At 37.6% G+C, this 24821-nt stretch overlaps 1 protein-coding gene across 1 annotated transcript in view; it reads right to left on the bottom strand.

Annotated features, from left to right (window-relative positions):
- LOC117342981 overlaps nt 1-24821 on the bottom strand; it is a 47339-nt gene that overhangs the window by 20097 nt on the left and 2421 nt on the right. Inside the window, 18 exon segments of the mRNA XM_033905312.1 lie at nt 34-1060; nt 1062-1956; nt 2310-2703; nt 3647-3819; nt 4287-5683; nt 9450-9532; nt 10074-10360; nt 11069-11212; nt 11719-11916; nt 12605-12704; nt 13360-13443; nt 14440-14580; nt 16594-16691; nt 17026-17123; nt 17468-17607; nt 18872-18976; nt 19118-19213; nt 19771-19880. Of these exon segments, the coding sequence (XP_033761203.1) occupies nt 34-1060; nt 1062-1956; nt 2310-2703; nt 3647-3819; nt 4287-5683; nt 9450-9532; nt 10074-10360; nt 11069-11212; nt 11719-11916; nt 12605-12704; nt 13360-13443; nt 14440-14580; nt 16594-16691; nt 17026-17123; nt 17468-17607; nt 18872-18976; nt 19118-19213; nt 19771-19880 (5570 nt within the window).

Below are 24821 nucleotides of genomic sequence, written 5' to 3' on the forward strand. Positions count from 1 at the left end.
AGGAGAATTATATGTTACAGAGATTTGCTATACCTGATCTAGACTAGTGGCATCTCCAGCAGAGGGCAGGCTACTGGTAACCATGGTACCGGAGTCCTCAGTATACCTTAGCGGGGTCACATCAAAGCTTGACCCAGCTGTTGTTGTGGATAGCTTGTAGGAGTCCTCTGTTGACGCTACGTCAGACGCATGATCCTGGTGAACGGTGAGTCGGTCATGTGACCTCGCCAGCTGTCCAGCTAACTCTGAATGCTCCGTGGTTCCAGAATTATTTGACTGGTTGGGATTTTTGTTTATAAGCTGTTTATGTTTTGCTATGATGTCTCTAGATTCTTGTATCAACACGTCCAGATTTGCAAATTTCTTTTCCACATAGCCGTCTTCGGAGTCTGGCTCAGACTCGGTGTCCAAACTATACTGACTCAGTCCTTGAGTGGAATCTGCCCCGTGTCCAGATGGACTTGTCTTGTCCAAGCTATACTGACTAAGACCCTGTGTGGAGTCTGCCCCATGACTTGATGGACTCGTCCTGTCCAAATTATACTGACTTGGTTCTTGCATAGACTCAGCTCGATGTCCAGATGGACTAGTTTTGTCCAAGCTGTACTGACTTAGCGATAGATCCTCTTCTGCACCCATGGAGAACTGGCTTAAGTCTCGTGCACTCTTCCCACCTCTCTGGGAGAAATCAGAATCACTGGTATCTAGAGACACCTGTGTCAATGAAGATTCATTCCGAGTTGATTTTCCTGTAATGTCCAGACTATACTGGCTTGGGGACTGTTCCTTATCAATAAGGGTGATCCCCTGGGTGTCTGACATCAGACTGTACTGACTGACCCCTGGGGGAGGCCCTAAACTGACAGAAGATGGCACCTCTGTTGCTTGACTGGACTCTGAAGAACTTATCGATGGTCTTCCGACTACAGAAGATGAAGACAAACTCCCCCATCCTTGACTGCGTGGCGTCTCTTGTCCCCTGCTGGAATCAGATGTGATGGAATGCCGCGACATTTCCCCAGCTAATGTCTCTGGTCTCCCCATGGCAGTGTAAGGAGTACTAGAATATAATGTATGGACCAGATTTGACGGATTCATTGTCTGAGAGAATTTGAGGGCCTCGACGGTTCTCCTCCCTAAGCTCCTCTCTTAACTGTAGCAATAAACTATCGCGGTCCCGACGGAATGGCCCGAAATCTCGCGAGTTACGACCATGCAGTTCCATATCTAGGTAGGAACTTGAAGAGGACACAATTCCTTCACTTACACTGGACCCGACACTCTCACGAGTTCTACCTGTCGTATCCATGGATACCGGAGTATCAGATGGGTCATTATGGCCGACAGGTGACCCTCTCACACCGGGTATATCAACATGACCTTCACTTGATCCTGCAGATGACCTTGTTGATCCTGAACGGTCACTGGCAGGACCTTGATGAGAAAGTTCCTCTGCTAGCCTCTCTATGGATGAACGAGTCTTGCTTCCATCACCAGATGAGGAGGAAGGTTTCTCGGTGAACGTGTCCAGTGACACGGATGAGAATGGTTTTTGGTAGGTATGTGTGGGTTCCACTGAGAAATGCATGGCTTTGTAACTCCTGTCAACCTTAGGTTTAGGATCAGGGAGGTCCAGGTACCCAGACTTACTGTCCTCCTGGGACTTATCATAATCTGACAATGTATGCTGACTGAGATCTGATGAATTTCCCTTCTCATCCGAAGATGAAGGTCGTAACATTTTAAAATCTTGGTTAGAGCCGGAGGATGTTCTGTCCGGTTGTAACGGTTTGAACTTCTCCTTGTATCCAGATAACTCATCAGCCCACGATTTGCTACTTTGGAATGACCCGTTGGCACTTTCAGATTTCCCACCAGGCTGGCCCACATATCGGAATGCGTAGTTGTCAGAGGCAGCCTGGGAATGCATAGAGGCAATGCTGTCATCTATCGGACCTGTGGAGAAATGAAATAAATTTGCTATAGGCATTCAATTTTTATACATCTCAAATGACCGACTGAATTTAATACATCAGAATTAATATATTAATTTCAAATTTTATCTTAAACTTTTTAAATACTGTTTTGTGACTATTATCAAATTGAGATGAAATAAGAATATTTATAAACTATCAAACATTAAAATTCATGGAACTTTTTTTTTTTTTTTTTAATTAATTCCATTCAAATACAGTTTCCTCAACACAATAACTGAAAAATTCTGTATTGGACATGCAATGCCTTTATTTATGAACTTAACATTCATAAACAGAAACAACAAAGAAAACCACTGAAGTGTGTCGTTATACCTGTAGACAGTGAGGATGGTGACAGAGTGCCAACAGAAAGGGTGTGAAAGCTGCCCCCTGGGGCGGGGCTGTGAGCGCCTTGTCTCCGCCCCTCTGTGGAGTCCAGTGTAGCAAACACATCATTGGTCTGTTGTTTTAGCTTGTCCAGTATTCCGCTGTCCAATTCTCGGGCTCTGGCCATCACTTCATCTATCTGAGGAGTGTAGTAGCCCTGATTGTCAGCTATTCGTCGATCTGTTGGACTTGGAGCTTGCTCCCCTTCCTCTGGTATCGTGTGTCTGTCAAAGTCTATTGAACGTTTTACGGTGGATGATGCCTCACTAGAAGTGAGACTTGGGCGTCCAGAAGAAAGGCGAGCTTCTGAATACCTTGTACTGGCTGGTGTGTCCACCTCCTGTGAATAACAGATTCAATATTATTGGATAGTTTACCTCCTCACATAAACAAAATTAATATGATCCCATTTAGTTCTGCAAAAATCAGTGTAACAAGTCAATTACCTTAGGCAATTACTGTAAATAAGGTTATTTCTGCATGGTTTTAATTTCATGATTTCAAAAGGTAAACTTTGGGGGTTATTTCTGTGGCTGAATGACCATCGTGTATTTAATTTAAATCCCCTTCTTGCACAAATTTCCATATTTACAGTACCTAGTACTAGTACTACTGTAACAGACAATGGTCCCTGTTGCATCAATGTTCATTAATTTAATAAGGAAATTCCTTAATTTGAAATTTTCCATAGAAAAGCATCATTAAATCTAAGCAAAAAATCTTTGTTATCTATAAGAACTCTCCTTACATTCTGTAATACTTTCCTATAACGGAAAATTTCAATTAAGGAGTCTCCTTAAGTTTAGGAATATTGATGAAAATGGAACCTGATGTACCAAATCTTCAGTCTTATTTTAACAAGCTACTTATCTTTGACATATGTTTTAGCTATGCTGTCGTAATATCTGACACAATAATCACAATCACTCACAACCAGTCAAACCTTCCCAAAAGACTACCTGTATATGGTAAACACAGTACCTACCTATAAAGACCACTTTTCTCTGTCCCTTTGTGTGGACTTTATACCCAGGTATGTTGCAGTAGTATTGTTTGAACTTATAACAGAGATGAAAATGGACTAAGGGTAAAAAGGCTGAAAATTAGATTACTCAATCTTTTTAATGGGAAAAATTACAAGTTTACATTACACTGATATTCTCTAAAAGGCTGAAATCAGCCAATCGGCTGAACATTTTCATCTCTGTTATAAATACATATTCTCAGTGAAGCTGTAACTAGTATTTTTTGATGCTGACTTCAAGGGAAAGTTAATAACTTACATGTATCGTGCTGAGTTCATGTGGCCGATGTGCTGCAAGCTGAACAACTCCACGACTAGGGGGCTGTCCCGAGGTGAGTTTCTCTGGAGGCGAGGGATACTTCCCAGGGGGCGAGTTATCTGAACTTAAGTCGGATGTTTCTAACCCCGTAGTATCACCGGTCAGAGATGTATCTGTAACAAAATAACAACACAGTGGTCAAAATAATCACCTTCATCTTCATGAATATTTACTATTACGTCTGAAATATAATCAACAATGAGTTCAACCATAGCTACTACCTCATCTGTCAGTACATCAAATATATAATCATTATTGTATATCGGGTGTATTGAGAGACGAGGCAAGTACCTGTGGTTCAACACCATCCATTTCAACTGACGACATTTTAATTATTCATGCTATAGCTATTAGTATATTTTTATCTAAACTGAAATTCTTAATATTGTCAAACCTGTGTCAAAGACCTCTTTATTTAAAAAAACATTCCCATCAATGAAATAAATAAAATAATATTTCAGTGTAAAACAATATTTACTCTTCATATTGACCACATTTCCAGTTAATTCAAGCATGTAACATCAATATAGTTGGTTGTAGAAATACAGAGCTGACCATTATTTGAAGAAAGAACACTTACCTCTCCCAGAAACATTGAGTGATGTATCACTCTCCTGATTAATCTGTCGTTGCGCACGAGACAATTTGCTCCGCAAGCGTTCCTGTTCAGCCATCAACTGAATTTGTCCAGTTTGATGCCGTTGTAGAATTTCCTCTTTTTGTTTTTGAATATCGTCCAACTGTTTCCTTAAATCGGCCTGCCTTTTCTCGAACTCTTGGTTGCGGCCTCTAGCCATTGTCAGAAGGTCAGAATCAGATTCAGACCCTGACCTTCGACCCGGGAGGGCTGGACTTCCTCGTTCTGTTGAGGAGGATGATAAAACTGTGTCATCAAGATCACTACGACCGATGTCACTGTCTCGAAACTGCTGCATGGCTGTCAACGGTGATTCCTGCAGAGAATCATTAAACGACAGCGACTTTCTTACTCTGTCCATCTTTGTTCCCTTAACTGCTTCTGAACCTGGGATAGCCCCACCTTTCTCTGGTTGTGTGTCTCTTCCTAGAAAACTACTGGCCAAAAATTTCCCGTTTTCATGAGACAGTCTCGATGCATAGTAAGGATGAGAGGCCAGCTTTGACAATAAGTCAGAGACGGCAGATTTAGACGGAGATTTACTACCCGCAGGTTCAGGGCGGCTGGTCATGTGTTGAGATCCCGACCCAGACAGAACTGACATAATATTAGACACACTAGGATCACTGTTCACTTGACTCCCGGATCGGTCACTCTCGGAGGTTTTCAGTTCTAACTGAGGGAATCTCTCCAGCAGCTCCTGCCGTCTTTGTTCTATCTCAGCTCTCGTGTCAGAGAGAATTTTTTTACTGTGTTCGTGCCTCTTTAACAAATTCATTTGATACTCCCTAATCTTTTTCATTTGGTCTGAATGGCTATCGGCTTTCCCCTCCCCTGGTAACATAGCACCTGACAGAGTGTGAGGGGCGGGGGGCAGTGATGAGTTCAGTATGTTTGTCTGCTGTTGTCTGGCAGCAGGCGAAAGATATGCACCAATAGGAAGTGGAGGGTGAAGGTCCGACTTGAGTCCATTTCGACCTTTTGAAGGGTGAAGGTCAGCTGCTACACCTAAATGACCCTTCAACTGATCATTCTGACCTTTTGATGTAGACACAATTGTTGGTCTCTCTAAATCGTTCACAGAGGCAGGCTCTTTAGTGACACGAGTGGGAAGTTCCGAAATTCCGTAAAATCCAGACATAGGTTTGTCATTGGCAAGATGAGCAACAAGGCCAGCTGATGAAAAGTTCACAGATGATGAGGAAGAGGGGGGACCATGACCGTTCAAGAGGAAGTCGGGCATCACTGGTGCAGCAGACTTAGAGGCATCAGGCTCCAGAATAGACTTATGGTAGGAATCTAGGGCTTCTAATTTCGCCTCAAGTTCTCGCTTTTGTTGTCTATGAAAAGGAAAGAAAGAGGATCAATTTAAATCACTTAAACACAGGGAAAAGCAAATATGGTGTTTGATGCTATTTAAAATGGTTAAAACATTTCAAAGTTGCTACTTATTATACATGTAAAAGAAATCTAAAATGAATTAACTCTTAGACTAGTTTCTGTAATTCCACACAGAATGTTCTCCTTGCCAGTGGTAGATAAACTGTACATGTTTGATTTCATACAAAATATATCATTGGAATTTATTTTTAAAGTGTCCATATAAAGTACTGTTGTTACAGCAGTGGGGTTTCGTATCTAAATCTGATATCAGTTCCTGTTTATGATTCCAGTGAGTAAAAAATCTACAAATGATAAACTAATAGATAAAAAAGAAAGTTTATTAGTACATGTATAAGTATGTAATTTCTATAGCTCGTAATTATTTTGTGACAATAAAATAATCAGTGTAAAGAAAAGATGTGGAATGGCTAGATTATTAATTACAAACTTGTGTTGTCTAAATTGTAATGTAGAATTCAGTTACAAAACTGTACAGAAGAAATTGCAAGAATTAAATAAAACTTGAATGTATCATTCTCTCAAACTAACAATGTTATGGGTATACTGTACATTGCCGTAATTACAAACAGTTGTACTAACCCCGGTATACACGGAACTATTTTTCACCCAATAAGAAGAGAGTAAATTTAACAACGTAGTTTGACTCTAAAACAAGAAAAATCTAGCTTAACCCTTTCAACCCTAAGAAACTTTTGTGGACTCTGCCATTCTTTCATAATTTGAAGTCCAATATGGTCAGTAGGGGTGAAAGGGTTAAAGTCGGATTGTTAGATGAAATTTATGAGTTGAGGATTTGATTCTTTTGAAACTAAAACCATGTGTTCCCTTATCAACATCAGAGAATGACCATTTTGTAAAACTTTTTCTATAATAATTATTGTCCCCGTTTAGGATAGGATTGACGAAGATAAAGATATGAGAAATCTCTAGAAAACTGATGTCAAACAAACCTTTCAATGACTCAACATTTAGGCAAAAGTAGGCACAAAAGCTGATCTATAATGGGATGATAGGTTTGCAGTATACTAAGTAAAAAATCTACTAAATGTTTAACTATAATTGAGATATATGCTTAATAAATAGAAATTAAAAAGAATTTTTTTTTTTGCCAAAATGAAGCAGTTTCAAGCAATGAAAAGATGAATATTGTCTATTAACAAGGATTTTTTTCCATCAAAATATTTGTCATACAAACAGTAGCATACTGGAGATTTGGATAAAACTCGGGACCAGGGTTCATATATTTCACTCATTTGTACATTTGTACATTTCATTATTAAATTTTGCAGGAGTCTCCAGTTGAAAAGGAAAGACTGTAGTGTACAGGTGTGACAAGGAGGGCTGTAAAAATCTTGTAACTCAAGAAAGAATTTTTAAGAAGTTTTATGAATGAAGACTAATATTTAAATGTGTTTTCTGAATTCTTTCTGTGGATTGATTGAAAAAATTAATTTAAAAAGATATACTTAACCAGGGTTCACCATGGACCCAAAAATCATGGGCCATTTTGACAAGATTTCAGAAATCATATGGGCCAAAACATAGAAAATTGAAGAAATTTGTGAGTTTTGATGGGCCATTTTGGAAAATATGGGGCAATTGACCACATGGCCCCCTCCAGAGTTATCCCTGACTTAACTAAATACACTGTCTTGAACAATGAATAAACAAAGACAAAATGAGATAATAAATCATCAAAAGGTTGAATTGGAACTACCAACTGGTCACTTGGTAATTTGATGACCAATTCAGCACTGAAAATCCTAACTATCAAAGAATGTATGATCATGAGCTTAGCTGGGCTTTCTGAAGCTATATCTACGCAGGAGCATGAAAAAGTTGGAAAATTTTGAACCTGGTAGCTACTTCTGGCACAATCTTCGATATACTTACATCAGTTTTGTACCAGTTTCCATTAATTTGTAAATGGGACTGGAAAAACAACACCACTACATAACGACCTTGACTAGGAACTTTGCATAACCTTTCTATCAAACTAAGAAGACAATTCGAAAATTCAGTCTCGAATATTTATCATAGAAAATTTTATCACAGGGAGGTGTAACTCTTTGGTTGTTCAGTTAAATAATAAAGGCCTACTTAGTGATTGTCAATATAACTGTTACAGTTCCTGTTTTTAGTAAATAATCTTAAGAAGTGAGAGAGGTTGGGACATATGATCTAATGGTTTTTGTATTCCTGTTATCTACAATAACATTAGACGTATCTTTGTACTTTTCATCTAAGAAATGTGTCATCAGCACCATTGAGCTTCAGTCAATTAGCATTTAAAAATATATCCCAGATCAAAAATTGACTTTTTTAATTGAACAAATCAATATTCTGTCTAGCTACAAACTTTATAGAATTTCTCATCTAAAGTAAGACAACTGAAAGGTCATATATGAAGTTTTTGTTGGTTGTTTGATTTGGGATTAAAGTTCCTATCTATCTAGAGAAACACTTAATCGAGCGATCGCTGCTGTTCCTATCTATCTAGAGAAACACTTACTCGAGTGATCACTGATGTTCCTATCTATCTAGAGAAACACTTACTCGAGTGATCACTGATGTTCCTATCTATCTAGAGAAACACTTACTCGAGTGATTGCTGATGTTCCTATCTATCTAGAGAAACACTTACTCGAGTGATCACTGATGTTCCTATCTATCTAGAGAAACACTTACTCGAGTGATCACTGATGTTCCTATCTATCTAGAGAAACACTTACTCGAGCGATCGCTGCTGTCCCTATCTATCTAGAGAAACACTTACTCGAGTGATTGCTGATGTCCCTATCTATCTAGAGAAACACATACTCGAGTGATCACTGATGTTCCTATCTATCTAGAGAAACACTTACTCGAGCGATCGCTGCTGTCCCTATCTATCTAGAGAAACACTTACTCGAGTGATCATCGATGTTCCTATCTATCTAGAGAAACACTTACTCGAGTGATCACTGATGTTCCTATCTATCTAGAGAAACACTTACTCGAGTGATCACTGATGTTCCTATCTATCTAGAGAAACACTTACTCGAGCGATCACTGATGTTCCTATCTATCTAGAGAAACACTTACTCGAGTGATCACTGATGTTCCTATCTATCTAGAGAAACACTTACTCGAGTGATCACTGATGTTCCTATCTATCTAGAGAAACACTTACTCGAGTGATCGCTGATGTTCCTATCTATCTAGAGAAACACTTACTCGAGTGATCACTGATGTTCCTATCTATCTAGAGAAACACTTACTCGAGTGATCACTGATGTCCCTATCTATCTAGAGAAACACTTACTCGAGTGATCACTGATGTCCCTATCTATCTAGAGAAACACTTACTCGAGTGATCGCTGATGTTCCTATCTATCTAGAGAAACACTTACTCGAGTGATCATCGATGTTTCCTATCTGTCTAGAGAAACACTTACTCGAGTGATCGCTGATGTTCCTATCTATCTAGAGAAACACTTACTCGAGTGATCACCGATGTTTCCTATCTATCTAGAGAAACACTTACTCGAGTGATCACTGATGTTCCTATCTGTCTAGAGAAACTCATACTCGAGTGATCACTGATGTTCCTATCTGTCTAGAGAAACTCATACTCGAGTGATTGCTGATGTCCCTATCTATCTAGAGAAACACTTACTCGAGTGATCACTGATGTTCCTATCTATCTAGAGAAACACTTACTCGAGCGATCGCTGCTGTTCCAATATCTCTGCCACCGTCCTCTCCTCCAATGGCTTACGGGGCTTTACTTCCTCCTCAGAATCCTGTAAAAACATTATTTATCAAATTTTGTATTTTATTTCAAAAACATGATAACATCAGTTGTAATGACAATGTGAGGAGTATAAAACAAGTCCTCAATAAGATATTACAATTGAAATTATTTTTTAATTAAGTAAGCTATTTCTTTTTAATTTTGAAAGATTTTCTTCAATTATTTAAACTATCTAAGATCATCCCCGATAAGGTTTAAAACAAAGCATTTGTATGCAGATCAAGTTTGATTTCAATTTAAGGCTTATAAATTTAACACCTCAGTGTATAATTTTCACTCAATTTAGACCAGTTTTTTGTTTCATTAAGATGACAGAGTGTAGTCACAGAAATGTCACAAATAAAATCTAATACTGGTCGTATTATATATATGAGAGTCTATTCAAATGCTATTTTCAGTTCAACTCTAGAAAATAAGTATAAGCCAAATTCATCATCAATGAACTATTGAAAAAAAACCAAAAGATGTTAAAAAACCTGTCTCTTTACAGACTGTACCAGGAAACTGAATATCTAAACGATCTAGGTTACCTGTCCATAAGGATCAATACGCCTGAGTTTGGCAGCAACTTCCATGGGATGTAGTAAAGCAGTAGGTTCTTGTGACTGAGGAAAAGGAGCCCTATTACTGGGGGCGGGGCCTCTGGGACCCCCCATGGAAGGGGCGTGTCTCTGTTTATTGTAGTCAGGGCTTCGTGTGTAAGGGGCAGGGCCTCTCTTGTGCCTCATTCCATGGATGACTGGCTGAACCACAGACCTGGGATGTTCTGTGTGAGACACATCTGTGTCTGACAGGGAATACTCAGACAAAGTAGGTGCTGCAATACAACAAATATGTTATCAGTGAGTTAACAGATGATGTATAATTATGAAAAGAGCAGAGAGTATGATTATGTCACCTTACTAGCTCAAGTTATCCAGAAATTCCCTTTAGACAAGTGGTAGCTATGTATAGGTTATCTACTCAGAGAAGCGAGGGGTCATTAGTTTTTAGTCCCAGCATAGGCTGATAAGTTTTTTATTTGCACACATTTACTGATATTGGCATAGTCTGTCAATACATCCAATATTAATATTTGGTCATATTCCAGGGGTTGACATTTACTTATAGTAGCATTGTCGGGCGATAAACCTAATATATAACGACATATTGAGTCCTATTTTGGGTACATTGACACACAAGGTTAGTATAGTCAAATAGCATTCAGTGTCATAAATTACACTTCATTGTTACTGTATACTGTTATCTGTGTACACTATATTCAAAACAAAGACTAGCCTGCATATGAAAAAGTAACAGCTCTCATATAGTCACTTATATAACACTACATATCTACATAGCTACTACCTTAACACCATATCCTAAATTATTTGTAAACTCTGTCTGATTACCCATAATCAGCGTAATATTTTTGACACAGTACAAACAATTTTTTCACAACATATCTGTTTACAATTTCTTTAATGATATATTTATAGTCAGCCTGTACAGACTAGATACTGTATCATATTGACAGCTTTGATACCTCTGTCAGTACCGTTTTCCTGGTAGCCATTGGTGATTGGGGGTTGGCCATCCTGTCCGACATCACGGATATCCCCTACAGACTTGGACACCCACTCTTGACGCTGAGTCTTGATTTTGTCCATCAACTTCCGTAGCACTTTCTCTGCAATCAAATTTAGACTGATCACCAAAAACTCCTGAACACGAAATGTAATTCCTGGTTAGACATCACAACAGAATACAAGGGAGCACATATCTTATGTTAAATAGAAATGACTTGTGTATGTCCCACCTCAGTCAATGGGCAAATCTTATTGATATCATAAACATAAACATATTGTATTAATTTTGTGACCAACTTTTTTGCTACAATCAATACAAAACCTTGTGTCTTTTTCCTTTAATATGGAGAAAACTAGTTTGTCATTTTTTTCTCAAAAATATCTCTGATATGATCGTTGGACTAGCATATGTTAATACAAGCCTTTAAAGTGTTTGTTAACTTGAAGGCTCTTCTGAAAGCAACACCAGACCATTAAGTCAGTCCTTGTTTCATATTCAGCAAACGGTCTTATCGGTCAAACCGTTTGGACCAAACTAAATGAAAGTAGCTCTAGAGAACATATTTTTTTTGTACATGAAGTACTATAAAACAGAATTCAGGATTACCAGGTTTTTTGGCTGGTATTTTTTCACTGGGTATCCTTGGGGTGTTGGTCATGTCTTTGAGAACAGAGGGCATGGACCCTAGTGTGGGTTCAGGTAGAGGTGGCTCATCCAGGGCAGACACCTCCAGGGATTCGCTAGCTGATGGTGTCTCTGGGGGAGGATGGGGGTCCAGGGCCAGACTTAGGTCTCCCATAAAATCTGAAATGGAATCATAAACTTACACTCTGTTGTACTAAAATGTTTATAGTCAACGACTACTGTTGTTCTAAAATGTTTATAGACAAGGACTACCAATATGTTCTTTTCATGAAAAGGACTTTGAGTAATTTTAAAAGCCCCGACGATTTACAGGAGTAATAGTAACTTCTCATACACAGAGAGTACAGATATCTGTTAATGGGACAATGGTTTCTGTTAATGGAATAATGATATCTGTTAATGGGACAATGATTTCTGTTAATGTGACAATGATTTCTGTTAATGGGTTAATGATACATGTTAATTGAGTAATGATATTTGTTAATGGGGTTATGATATCTGTTAATGGGACAATGATATCTGTTAATGGGGTAATGCTATCTGTTTATTGGGTAATGATATGTGTAAATGGGATAATGATATCTGTTAATTGGGTAATGATATCTGTTAATAGGGTAATGATATATATTAACGGTGTAATGATATCTGTTAATGGGATGATGTTATCTGTTAATGGAGTAAAGATATCTATTAATGGGGCAATGATATCTGTTTACCCAGATAATGCTATCCATTAATGAGGCCAACAAAATCCATTAACAGAGGTAGTGATACCCATCAATCAGGGCGATAATACCCATTAATTTGGTTAAAGATATCTTCAACACTCCCTATACTCTACACTTACTAGTTTCTGCCATGTACATGTCCTCAAATGCCTCCTCCATGTTTTTCTGTTTATCTTCCTTGTCCTCCATACGACAGTAAGGTGGTTCAAACACTTGTTTCTGTATATAATAAATATCCTCAGTCAGTTACCACCCAGCAATTCTGTATACCACGATTAGGATTTAAACAGGGATAAATGATGTTTTGTCCAGTCAGCGTTCTAACTGGATACCAGATTTGGGACTCAACTTTTTTCAGCAAGCTTTTTTTTCAGAATTTTGTACCCCAATTATAATGCTTTAAATAAGACATTCCTGGAACATTGAGGGTACAAACACCAGCACCTGTTTTGTGGGTGAAAAATTCATTTAAGGGTCTCTGGCAACACTAACACTCTTTAGGAAACTCCATCTACCTGGTAGATGAGTCAGCAACTAATGACTAGGTATTGCACACCTGTAACATTACTGTACAACAGATACCTCATACACTTCAACACACAAAAGTAGCAGTGTTGCTTTACCATAAAGTTGTGAATATCAAGACGATTTAAAATCCTTTGATAGGTTAATTTGATCCCTTAAAAGAGAAAATACATTATTATTATTACCAATTCTCACATCAGTACTGATGCAAACTGCGAAGAAAGAAATATAGTTACTTAACTGCAAATAAACCCCTTCCCAAACTTTATTAAATTTTTACACGAGTAGAGGGGGATTATTTAAAGACAGATATGGTAGGTGATAAACAGTTGGGTCACCCCAGACTTACAGGGATATTAGCCACCACTTTCTGACGCCGCTCACGGTCAGCTCTCTGTAGGTCACTCAGATCCATCAGGATGTTGTTGTAGTCCTGTCCGCCGGAAAAATAAAACAAAATGCAAATATAGTATGTTATCAATAATATTTAGTATCTTTATTAAGTATTATTGGTACTGCATGGGGGCCGCGGTGGTCAAGTGCTTAAAGTGTACCGACACTTTATCACTAGCCCTCCACCACTGGGTTGCGAGTTCGAAACCTACGTGGGGCAGCTGCCAGGTACTGACCGTAGGCCGGTGGTTTTTCTCCAGGTACTCCGGCTTTCCTCCACCTCAAAAACCTGACACGTCCTTAAATGACCCTGGCTGTTAATAGGACGTTAAACAAAAAACAAACCAAATGGTACTGCATGCTGAAACATCCTGTCCACCTTAATAATTAATTTATAATAATAATGATAATCTGGAGTGTTATAAATTGTATAATGCTATATCACAGCCACATAGCCTTCTCAAAACAAATTATCTGTGGTTATCGGGTCTTTAGCAACCAGCCAATGTCTTTCTCAACTCCCTGGGGAGCAGTACAGCCGGAGCTGCCATTTCGACACCAACAGCTTACACATGACGTTTCTTGCCCTGCCCTACCACATACTCATTTACAGAGTCGACTCATGGCACTGGGACACATGGAGGAAAGTATCTTGTTCAAAGATACAACACAGCGCCTGAGCGGGATTTGAACTAGTGACCCTTCAGTCACGTAGCCCTGTGTCCTACTACTAGACCAGCATGTCTCCTTCTTTAGAGAAAGAAGCAGAAGCTACAGGACTGGTATAAAATCATTATATACAGGTATTTATCACACTAACAGGTAAATGTTTATACAGAGGAGTTAAATCATTATATACAGGTATTTATCACACTAACCAGGTAAATGTTTATACAGAGGAATTAAAAAAAATTATATACAGGTATTTATCTCACTTACAGGTAAATGTTTATACAGAGGAATCATGTGATTGGACAAAATATCAACACAAGACTATGTCACCAATCACATGATCAGTGACGAGATTTATACTTACATGACTAAGGAGTTCTGCCTCCAGTGCTTTGTTGTGGCGTACCCTGGCGCGAGCCAGACGATCGTGATGTAGACGCACCAAATCCTGATCCTGTTCCTTCATCCTGATCTCTTCCTCCTCTGCTGCCCGTCTAGCATCCTCCTACAATATATGGCCAGAGTGTTAGTATGAAGAGCCTTTAGTTCTATATTATCTACAGTAAGAACCTTAACTTTTTTATACAATTTTATGGATCTTGTCTATCCAGTAATAACGAGGAAAGATTATAAGACTCTTTCATATGTGTATATGTAGGATAGGGATATTCCACCCGAGGGGTCACAAAATGTGGTGAAACCCGAGGCTTGCCGAGGGTTTTACCACATTTTGTGATCCCGAGGGTGGAATATCCCTATCCTACATACACACATAATGAAAGAGTCTTTTTCTCTCATATCATTACCGAATTTCTGGCGAAAGTGTCCCTCAGCCATCCATTTTCTTCAATTTTTTAATTTCTTTATTTGACGTTTTTACTAAATATACTTGTGATATTCTGAAAGATCATACCCTATTTTGACAAACTATGTTTGCACACAAATTTCATTCATTTTGTGGTTAAGTGATGAACGAATGAACAATTCGCCGATAAAAATTACCGTAACTTGACCGACTTTTACGTGGCCGTGATCAAATTGTCAACATCCGAGAAAAAGAAGTTCTATCAACAATACTGAAAGCCAACGCTGAAATGAGTTTTCCAACTTCACATATAATTTGATTTGCACCTCGACATATTTAATCATTTCACAGGACACACTGTACTTTAAAATGTCAAGTCATTTTTTTTTTATAAAATACTACGTCACTGCAGCATGACGTCACGACTGTCATTGGAATTCCATTCATAGTTCAAGGATATTGAGAGTGATGTCGATCTCGATCGCCATGACGCGGCGATGTTTCGTGGCTGGTAATTTTAAATTCACTGTGATTTTGGCAACTTCGTGTGTGAACCAGCGAACAGTGACTCTATACGAGTATTCGATCTTTTCTGTGACATAGGATTATATGTGTTTAACCGGTTGTCTTGATGGAATGACGAAGGTAGGTCAGTCGATAGGCTAACGATGATCATATTGAAAGGCTAGGATGGCAGTTAGTTTTCATGGTTACTCTACACAAATATAGACTCTGAGTTACAATTAAAATAAATATTTTTATATGAACATCGAGGGGTGTCATTTTTACCGAATGTTCGTTCATTTAAGAGCCAATTCCCAACTTCCAAATACACAGGTTACTGAGTAGGCCTAACAGTGACAGTACAGTAGAGTAAACAAATTCCAGGGCCCCTCAGCGGCTGACGCAAACGGAACCGTTTCATAGGTTGTGACGTTTGACATTTTCTTTTTTCTTTTTTTTTATGTATGGCTTTTATTTTACTTCCTGTCATTGCCAGGTGATTGTGTGTGTTTACATGTTTTTAATGACAAATGACAAATCTGTCGGGTAGGCCAGTCTGTAATACTGTTAACTGTTACAACAGGCCTGTAGGCGTAGTCTGTTTGTTACAGTAACAGAGTTATATGTTCGCTCAGATGAAACGTCTAATCGTTTAACCGTGTAGCCCTATTGATTTACTGCTGATATGATATATATTTATCTAAGAATGTATGTATTTTTATAGTTAAGTCCAACGTTTCAAAACCGACACCGACGATAAGGACTGTCGGATGTGAACACAAGCAGACGACGTTGTGAGAGTTGTCCCCCTTGAACGCAGATTAATCCGCGCGCGTGAAATGCTATGTAAGATAGATTTATCTTACATAGCTATCTTACATGGGCAAACTCTATCCAACATGGCGAGATATGAGAGAAATACCTGGCATAAAATGATCATACTCAATATCATTATATTTACCTGTTATATAAAAGAATAGATGGAAATCAACATGAAATATTCAGCTCAATATTTCATTTCAGATTTTTTATTATTTGTAGTCATTTACTTTTTAAATTTAAATATTGGTGCTGTTGATCAATATTTCATTTAAACCAAGATACTGAAGTACCTATTAGTTAGGTACCTTAAATGTTTTACAACAGTTAGCTTGGATTACAGTAGTATTAGTTCTAGAGTAGTGTTCTACAGTGTATGACGACCCCGACCTGCTCAATAGGACCGGCCTTGTCCACAGCGTAGTCCTCCAGTAAATGGTAGTGTGTGGTGGAGAAGGCGTTGGCATCTGTCATCTTCACTGACAACTCTGAGGATACAATCAGTTATCAAATATAAACATCTCAATTTTATTTAATAGTATGACTGAACACACAAAAACTCACACAGAAACATGCTATAACACAGAACTTCTCAGCCCTTTTTCATCTTTAATCTCCATAATTAAATAAGTTTGTTAAAAACTTAAAATTATGTTTTATTTATAACTGGAAATTTTTCGTAGTTTTTTTGTTTTTGATTTTTGTTAATTTTTATTTGTTTGCTTGTTTTGTTTTGTTTTTGTTTATAAGTGAAATTATGACCCAGCATCCCCTTGTGAGAGAATTTACAATAAATGACTATTGTAACATTAAAACACGTACTCTTTGGGACGCCCAGGTTTAGGACAGGATCAGGCGGTGGAGTAGGTAAGGCAGCTACCTTGCATGCCCTTTCTTTCTCTATTTCCAGGGCAGACTTCCTATAAAACAAATAAGGTATTAGGACGATATGATAATTACTAATGTAGAGAAAGAAAAAATACCAGGTCCAATGACCAAAGGGCAAGATGTGAATTTTGGGCAACTACTTGCCTGATAAATAAATGCAAGTCTTCTTAAAATCTTTACCTTGTCCACTGAAGATTGTATGACCGATTCTTTTGAATTGGAAAGCTTTATTTCAACTGGAGGCTAATGGTGTGGAATATGGCAGACAAGTGATAATGAAATTTTATTTATTGTCCTGTATTGATAACATACTTCACATTTTTTGGGGTCACACATAAAAATTATAATAATTTCTGAATCAGAATCAAAGCCTTACCTAGCTGCTATGATCTTGTTTTCTTCATATTCCTGATAGATTTTATCCCGCCTCGCCTTCTCCATGGCCGCCTTTCCTCTGGATTCTGCTCTCTTGTTGTCGAGTTGTCTCACCATGTGGCGCTCCTCAGTTTGATCCACCTAGTAACAGACACAACACAAACTAGTAACATACAACAAAAGTAAGTAACACACATAACATGTGTTACCAAGTAGTTTATGGACAACTACCTGTTCCCCAAACCCAAGACACTTTTCCTATTTCCAATCCTCGGACACCTTCCTGCTCCCCTACCACAGACACTTTTCCTGTTTCCAATTCCTGGACACCTACCTGTTCCCCTACCCCAGACACTTTTCCTATTTCCAATCCTCGAACACCTTCCTGCTCCCCTACCTCAGACACTTTTCCTAATTCTGATTTCTGGACATCTTCCTGTTCCCCTACCCCAGACACTTTTCCTATTTCCGATTTATGGACAACTACCTGTTCCCCAAACCCAAGACACTTTTCCTATTTCCAATCCTCGGACACCTTCCTGCTCCCCTACCACAGACACTTTTACTATTTCCAATTCCAGGACACCTACCTATACCCCCACCCCGACACTTTTCCTATTTCCAATCCTCGGACACCTTCCTGCTCCCCTACCACAGACACTTTTCCTATTTCCAATCCCAGGACACCTACCTGTACCCCCACCCCGACACTTTTCCTATTTCCAATCCCCGGACACCTTCCTGCTCCCCTACCCCAGACACTTTTCCTATTTCTGATTTCTGGACACCTACCTGTTTCCCTACCCCAGACACTTTTCCTTTTTCCGATTTCTGGACACCTTCCTGTTCTCCTACCCCAGACACTTTTCCTATTTCCAATCCCCAAACACCAACCTGTTCCCCTACCCATAACACTTTTCCTATTTCCGATTTCTGGACACCTACCTTTTCCCTGACCCCAGACACTTTTCCTATTTCCAATCCCCGAACACCTTCCTGCTCCCCTACCACAGACACTTTTCCTATTTCTGATTCCTGGACACCTACCTGTACCTCCATCCCTGACACTTTTCCTATTTCCTATCCCTGGACACCTACCTGTTCCCCTACCCCAGACACTTTTCCTATTTCCTATTCTCGGACACCTACCTGTTCCCCTACCCCAGACACTTTTCCTATTTCCTATCCCTGGACACCTACCTGTTCCCCTACCCCAGACACTTTTCCTATTTCCTATCCCTGGACACCTACCTGTTCCCCTACCCCAGACACTTTTCCTATTTCCTATCCCTGGACACCTACCTGTTCCCCTACCCCAGACACTTTTCCTATTTCCAATCCCTGGACACCTACCTGTTCTCCCACCCCAGACTCTTTTCCTATTTCCAATCCCTTGGACACCTACCTGTTCCCCAGCTTCCTGTTGACCTTGACCTATACTGTGTAAACAGTTCTCATACTGGGCCTCCAGTTGGCGCACCTTCTCTTCCTTTTCTTTCTCCAACTGATTCTGTAAGTAAAAACAGTTACTTATGTCACTTCTCTGAATAAACAAGAGGCCCAATGGCCATTCATTAACTTCTGAGTCATTTATTGTGACAGTGAATTGCTGCTAATTGGATTGCATTGTCAAACCAAATACAAAACATACCTGCAGCTCAACAGCAAGCTTGTGAACCTGTCGGTTTTTCTCATGTCTGACAGCCTGGCGGACTTTGGCAGCATTTTGTTTTGCTTGTTCTCGGACCTACAGAACCAATATAAAAGCATGAAATTAAACATAAAAAAACATGTTAAATAGTTATCGGCAACGCTCAAGTATGTTGCGGTTATTATCCCTTGTTTATAACTTGTTAAATAGTAATTATCTTAAATGAGTTGCTTTGTTACACTTTTAGTCTGAATTGAGAGAATGTTGATTTCATCCTACCCAAATACTGTTAGGTTCATATACATGTATCTTAGCGGTATTGCACAAGGCATTTTATAAATGGGGGATGGGGTCCTCTTCAGATAAAGCGCCAGTGGTCGAATTAACTTCTTAAATATAAGTGACATCCTTTTTATTATTTTCTATGCTTCAAAAGGACAACTTCACTACTAACTCTGTAATATAATGCTCAAGACAGTTTCATGATTTATGATGAGCATCTCAAGTTTACCTGTGTAAAATTCGAAACTACTAAGTGGGATAATTATGTAAAGAGGTTTACTGGTTAGGCTTCCAGCGCGAAAAGCGCTAAAATAAAATTACCGCTAAAATATGTACGTTTACAGTATTTTGGTATGATAGTTTTATCTCACCTGTACGAGTCGTAGTTTACGGCGTCTCTCCGTCTCCTCCTTGACGAGTTGGGCCTCTTCATTAGGACTGAGACGGTACTGTCCTAGCTTCTTGGTCTTCATGTTCCTACCTGTATACAAATAAAATAAATAAGTAATTACCAACTTATGACCATAAATATGAAATCTCCTACCTGTCAGGTAAAAATAAATGTGTAATTACGAAGTGACTACTATGATAATCGAAACATACGGTAAACATCCAAAACTGAGTAATTATAGAATTTTTCTCAATTCTGAGGCTGTATAGAGCCTCATATATATATATGCCTATATATTTTTTTGCAAAAACTGTTCCATTTTACCTAAAATGTAATTATATATAGCTAAAAATTGTGAAAAGAATTTTTGAGAAATTTCACAAAAAGATGGTAAATTCATAAAAAACATTATTATTATCTTATGTTTAGTTATTTATGCTATATGAGGTGGGGGACATCAAGAGCTTGAATAAAAAAAAAATTGTAATGAAACTACATTCGTACATTTAAATTCATAAACACAATACCAAAAGCATTGCATATCTAAATAATAATTTACTTTTCATATTCATTAAGGATGGTTGGAAGGGGAGGGGACTTCCCCTTTATATCGAGGGCCATGCCAAGATTTTACAACCATTTGGGTTTGGTATTTTATATATTCTCTGCAAGTTTAGAGTAATCAGAGCTCGAAGATTGGACCAGTTTGTGTAGTAGATGCAGATGTTATATGTTTCTATTGTCTCCAGTCTTAACAGAACAAAAATGGTCGTCCCTGTGGTAAAAAAGTCCACATAAGAATCAAAATTTAAGAAATTGATTTTGACATGATACTTCAATCCAGACAATTAAATATGTGTTTATTATGGCAATGCCACATACACTAAAACAACCTGAATTCTAGAGTATATAGTTAAGTGGCAATCCTTCGACAACACTTAAAACTGTTATGTCTTACCTGGCAAAATGTAGGTGTATAAACAAATTTTATATACCAATACCTGTCAGTACGTGCCAATTTTACTTTCCAAACTAAGTGCCAAGATCTATAAAAAAAGTTTGCGAACACATTCTCAGGGTATGTGTAATTACAGTGTGAATGAGGACTGAAACACTGTTCTAGTCATTCAAAATTGGATTTGGCAAGATGTTTAAAAATGTTTTCTGAATCATATTTCGTTTTCCCACTATCTTTCATGTTTAATTCAAGCAGTTGGATTAACAAAGATATTCGTTCATTCAGGTTTACTAAACTTTGTGGGACTGCGTCATGTAGCTGGGATACTGAACAGACTGTTAGAGTAATAAACCAACATGGCTGGAGAGCCTGTGTCTAATCACCTAGTGCCCACATACAGCTCTACTGTATAATCACTTCGGGTTTATCCCTAAACAAAAATTCCTTTTAAGCCAAGCCAAATTTTAGTCATGTTGTCTTGATCTGTAAGACTAACCTTCAATCTCAGTTGTCTGAACTCATTCCATCTGTATGACTAAACCTTTAATCTTTGTTGTTTGAACTTATTCTGTCTGTTGGAATCACTTCCGATTTTGAACACTTAACCAGAATTAAGTCATACCTTGTAATAAGTATTGTTATTCAGCAGAATTACTAATGTATCATTCTGTGATAAACCCAACCTCTGGCTATGAATCACAGATTTTGTGTTGGCATGCAGTCTTGAGTTATGCGCAAAATAAATATAATACTCCATCAAATACATGTACACTTGTATGTGCATTTCCACAAATACATGATTTACAAATACATAATTACAAAAAAATGTACTGATAATGTAAAAACATTTATATATTAGTAATCATCTTATACTGTATATGGAAATAGCATTGTGTGACAGTGATTTGCCTTAAAAAGATTAGAACCCTTATTTCATGTACAAGTACTTATATATAGAAAAAAAATATATACTATAGCTTAAATGTTCATAATTATAAAACAATAAATTATCTACAATGTATTAAACATTTCCTTTTTTATTTTATTTTTGTGTAATTTTTAAATTTCAAATTCAAAATTTGTCTTCGTTAAAATAAATGAAGTTCTATTTACAGTTCTATATTCTATCTTTAATATACACTTTACACGGAGATTACTGATATTTACATTCTACAGAGTAAATATTTGGATAGTGTATATATAGTTTATACAGAACAGTGACCGCTTTCTGACTGGACACAAGATATTATTGATAAACAACATCTGACCTGTAGGATATTTGGTACAAACTTTACAGATGTATCATGTTTTATAAGGTAGCTTGTCAGAACAAACAAAGTTTTCTGCAGCCCAGTTAATTATTCATAGTGCTGTTTCTTTGTTGTCTATAAGCATGACAGGATACAGGTAGACATGCAGAATTTGTACACTTGAAGTAGATTGGTTTACCATCAGACACAAGTCTGAAAATTGTTATACAGTGAAACCTGATTTTACCGACATTATGTGACCAAGTCAATGTGTCGGATATGACAGTGTGAAGTAGATTGATTGATACCGTCAGACACAAGTTTGAAAATGGTTATACAGTGAAACCTGACTTTACCGACATTATGTGACCAAGTCAATGTGTCGGATATGACAGTGTGAAGTAGATTGATTGATACCATCAGACACAAGTTTGAAAATGGTTATACAGTGAAACCTGACTTTACCGACATTATGTGACCAAGTCAATGTGTCGGATATGACAGTGTGAAGTAGATTGATTGATACCATCAGACACAAGTCTGAAAATGGTTATACAGTGAAACCTGATCAGTAAAGACAGGTTTCAATGATATTTTAAAAATTGTTTCACTTTTTGTATTAATCAATCTGATTTTATACCATAAATTCAGACATTTGTCCTTATTTTATGGAGATTTGCATAATTTTCTAAACAAAACTTAAAAAAATGTTATATCTTATACTGTGGATGACCAAATGGCATTTATCGGAACCAGCTGTACACGATACATCAATATACATTTGAATGACACTACAGGTAATACTTGTAATATGAACTACTCCGAAGAGACCTACCGGGTACTATCTGAAATTCTAGGTATTGATGGAACAGATCACGATCAGATCACTGATTTAGGACCAAACAAGTGGTTAAGTAGGAGATAGATCAGAGTGGTTTTATTTTGTCACCAAAACTAAGCAACACCAAACGGTTGAGGAGAATTTCATGCTTTTTTGACATTGTGTTGTGGCCCCTTGCCAAATGTCCATAGTCTGGTGTTAGGGTCAGAGGAAACATAGGCAAGCAACTTCAATGATCACAGAAATTTTCTAACTTTGTCCTATCATGATCATGAATGATGATTTTCATATGGAAAATATAGTAATACATGTACTGCCAGGTATTGTGTAATTAAAGACCAAGCCTTTTTGCATTGTTTTGGGAAGATATTTGATCAATGCATTTTCTGGGTGAACTGAAATAGAATTATGCATCACTATAAGACGATTTCAGATAGAAATGGGGGCCCATTAATGAAAATGTCATCTGAGAAAAACCCTTGACCAATATACAATGTAGTATATAATAATACCGGACCAGTAAATTATATTTAGCATGGAACACCCACATTTCTGGCTTCCTCAGTTAGCACTCCCATGCTAATCATTACATATGAAATTGTCATTAAACAATGTAGGTTTGTGATTGGACAAGGTTTCAAATGTAATCTTTATTTTATCTGGGTGCTGTCAGACTACCAGGGTGGGTAATTGTCTATGCGACCCGATTGTATAGTGACTCGGCACAAAGGGTCCACATTCATGAATTACCAGTATATAATACCATATCTTTGTATATTATTGACCTGGCTATTCCCGTACCGGCAATAAATGATAGTATTTCTGGTACAGTCTTTCCTGTATATGTACAGTCATAAACACCATTCTTTTGTCCACTTTGAATTATCATCGATATAATATTTATATTATGTTAAACATACCTCCTGCAGACTTCAAGATACCTACATGTATTTAGATTTTTTTTTAATATTCATTTTTTAAAAATTAGATTCTACCTATCGTATTATACCCAATACTTTCAGTCCCGGGTTATTACGTTAACATAACACTGTAATCTCTTATATTAATCTTATGATTAGAAAATGATCACTGTACAATTGTCTGGCCAGTCAAATTAAAACGGCTAATTGTAATGAACTTGATGACAAATTGAATTAATTCAAAACCACTTACTAATTTCCTATATATATTTTTTTAATGAAAAGAACAAGGTAAATATTTTCTGTTTGAACCTGGCTGTTTTTGTTGTTGAAATGAGAAGCAGATGTAACCCTGTAAAAAACAAGACTGTGCATGTACCAGTATAATGTTTGGCCTCTTGGTATTTTAGAGTCATCTAAAAACTTAACTGAAATCATTTGGCCTTTCAAAGGCCTTGAACGTAGGTTATTCAATTCATGCATAAGAATATAGCACTTTATCCCAAGCATGCTACACACCAAATATAATAAACATATAATTGTTTGTCATTCAGAAGAATTCATTTGAATATTTTATACAAGTATTTGACCTCTATGACCTGAAAAAAGATCAATGTTATTGATCTGAACAAACTTATATTAATGCACTGCAAATCAAAAGTTTTTGATTACTGGGCAAGTCACAAGCTTCAGGAGTCAAATATGACCCATACAACATTTCATCAATTTGAAAGCTCTGTAGCTATGATCCACAAAGCTGGCATTGCTGTTTTCATATCACTTGATGATTTAATAAATTTGCCTCAGTCTGTGACCTCATATGGAGGTCAATTACAAGGTCATTTGATTTGGCTGCTTTGATCACCCCCATCCTCTCCATCCCCCTTCCCTCTTCCAACCATTCCCAGCTACAGTATAACTCCTGGTCAAATATGACTCCTGGTCTTAGAGTTCTTTAAAAGAATAGATGCATACTTAAATCAGATAACATCCTTAAAAACTTGTCTTTGACGTATATATGTGATCATTGATTTACCACAACAAAATTAGAAAACTTCACTT

The sequence above is a fragment of the Pecten maximus genome, chromosome 14 (assembly GCF_902652985.1).
Source record: "Pecten maximus chromosome 14, xPecMax1.1, whole genome shotgun sequence".
Taxonomy (NCBI): Eukaryota; Metazoa; Mollusca; class Bivalvia; order Pectinida; family Pectinidae; genus Pecten; species Pecten maximus.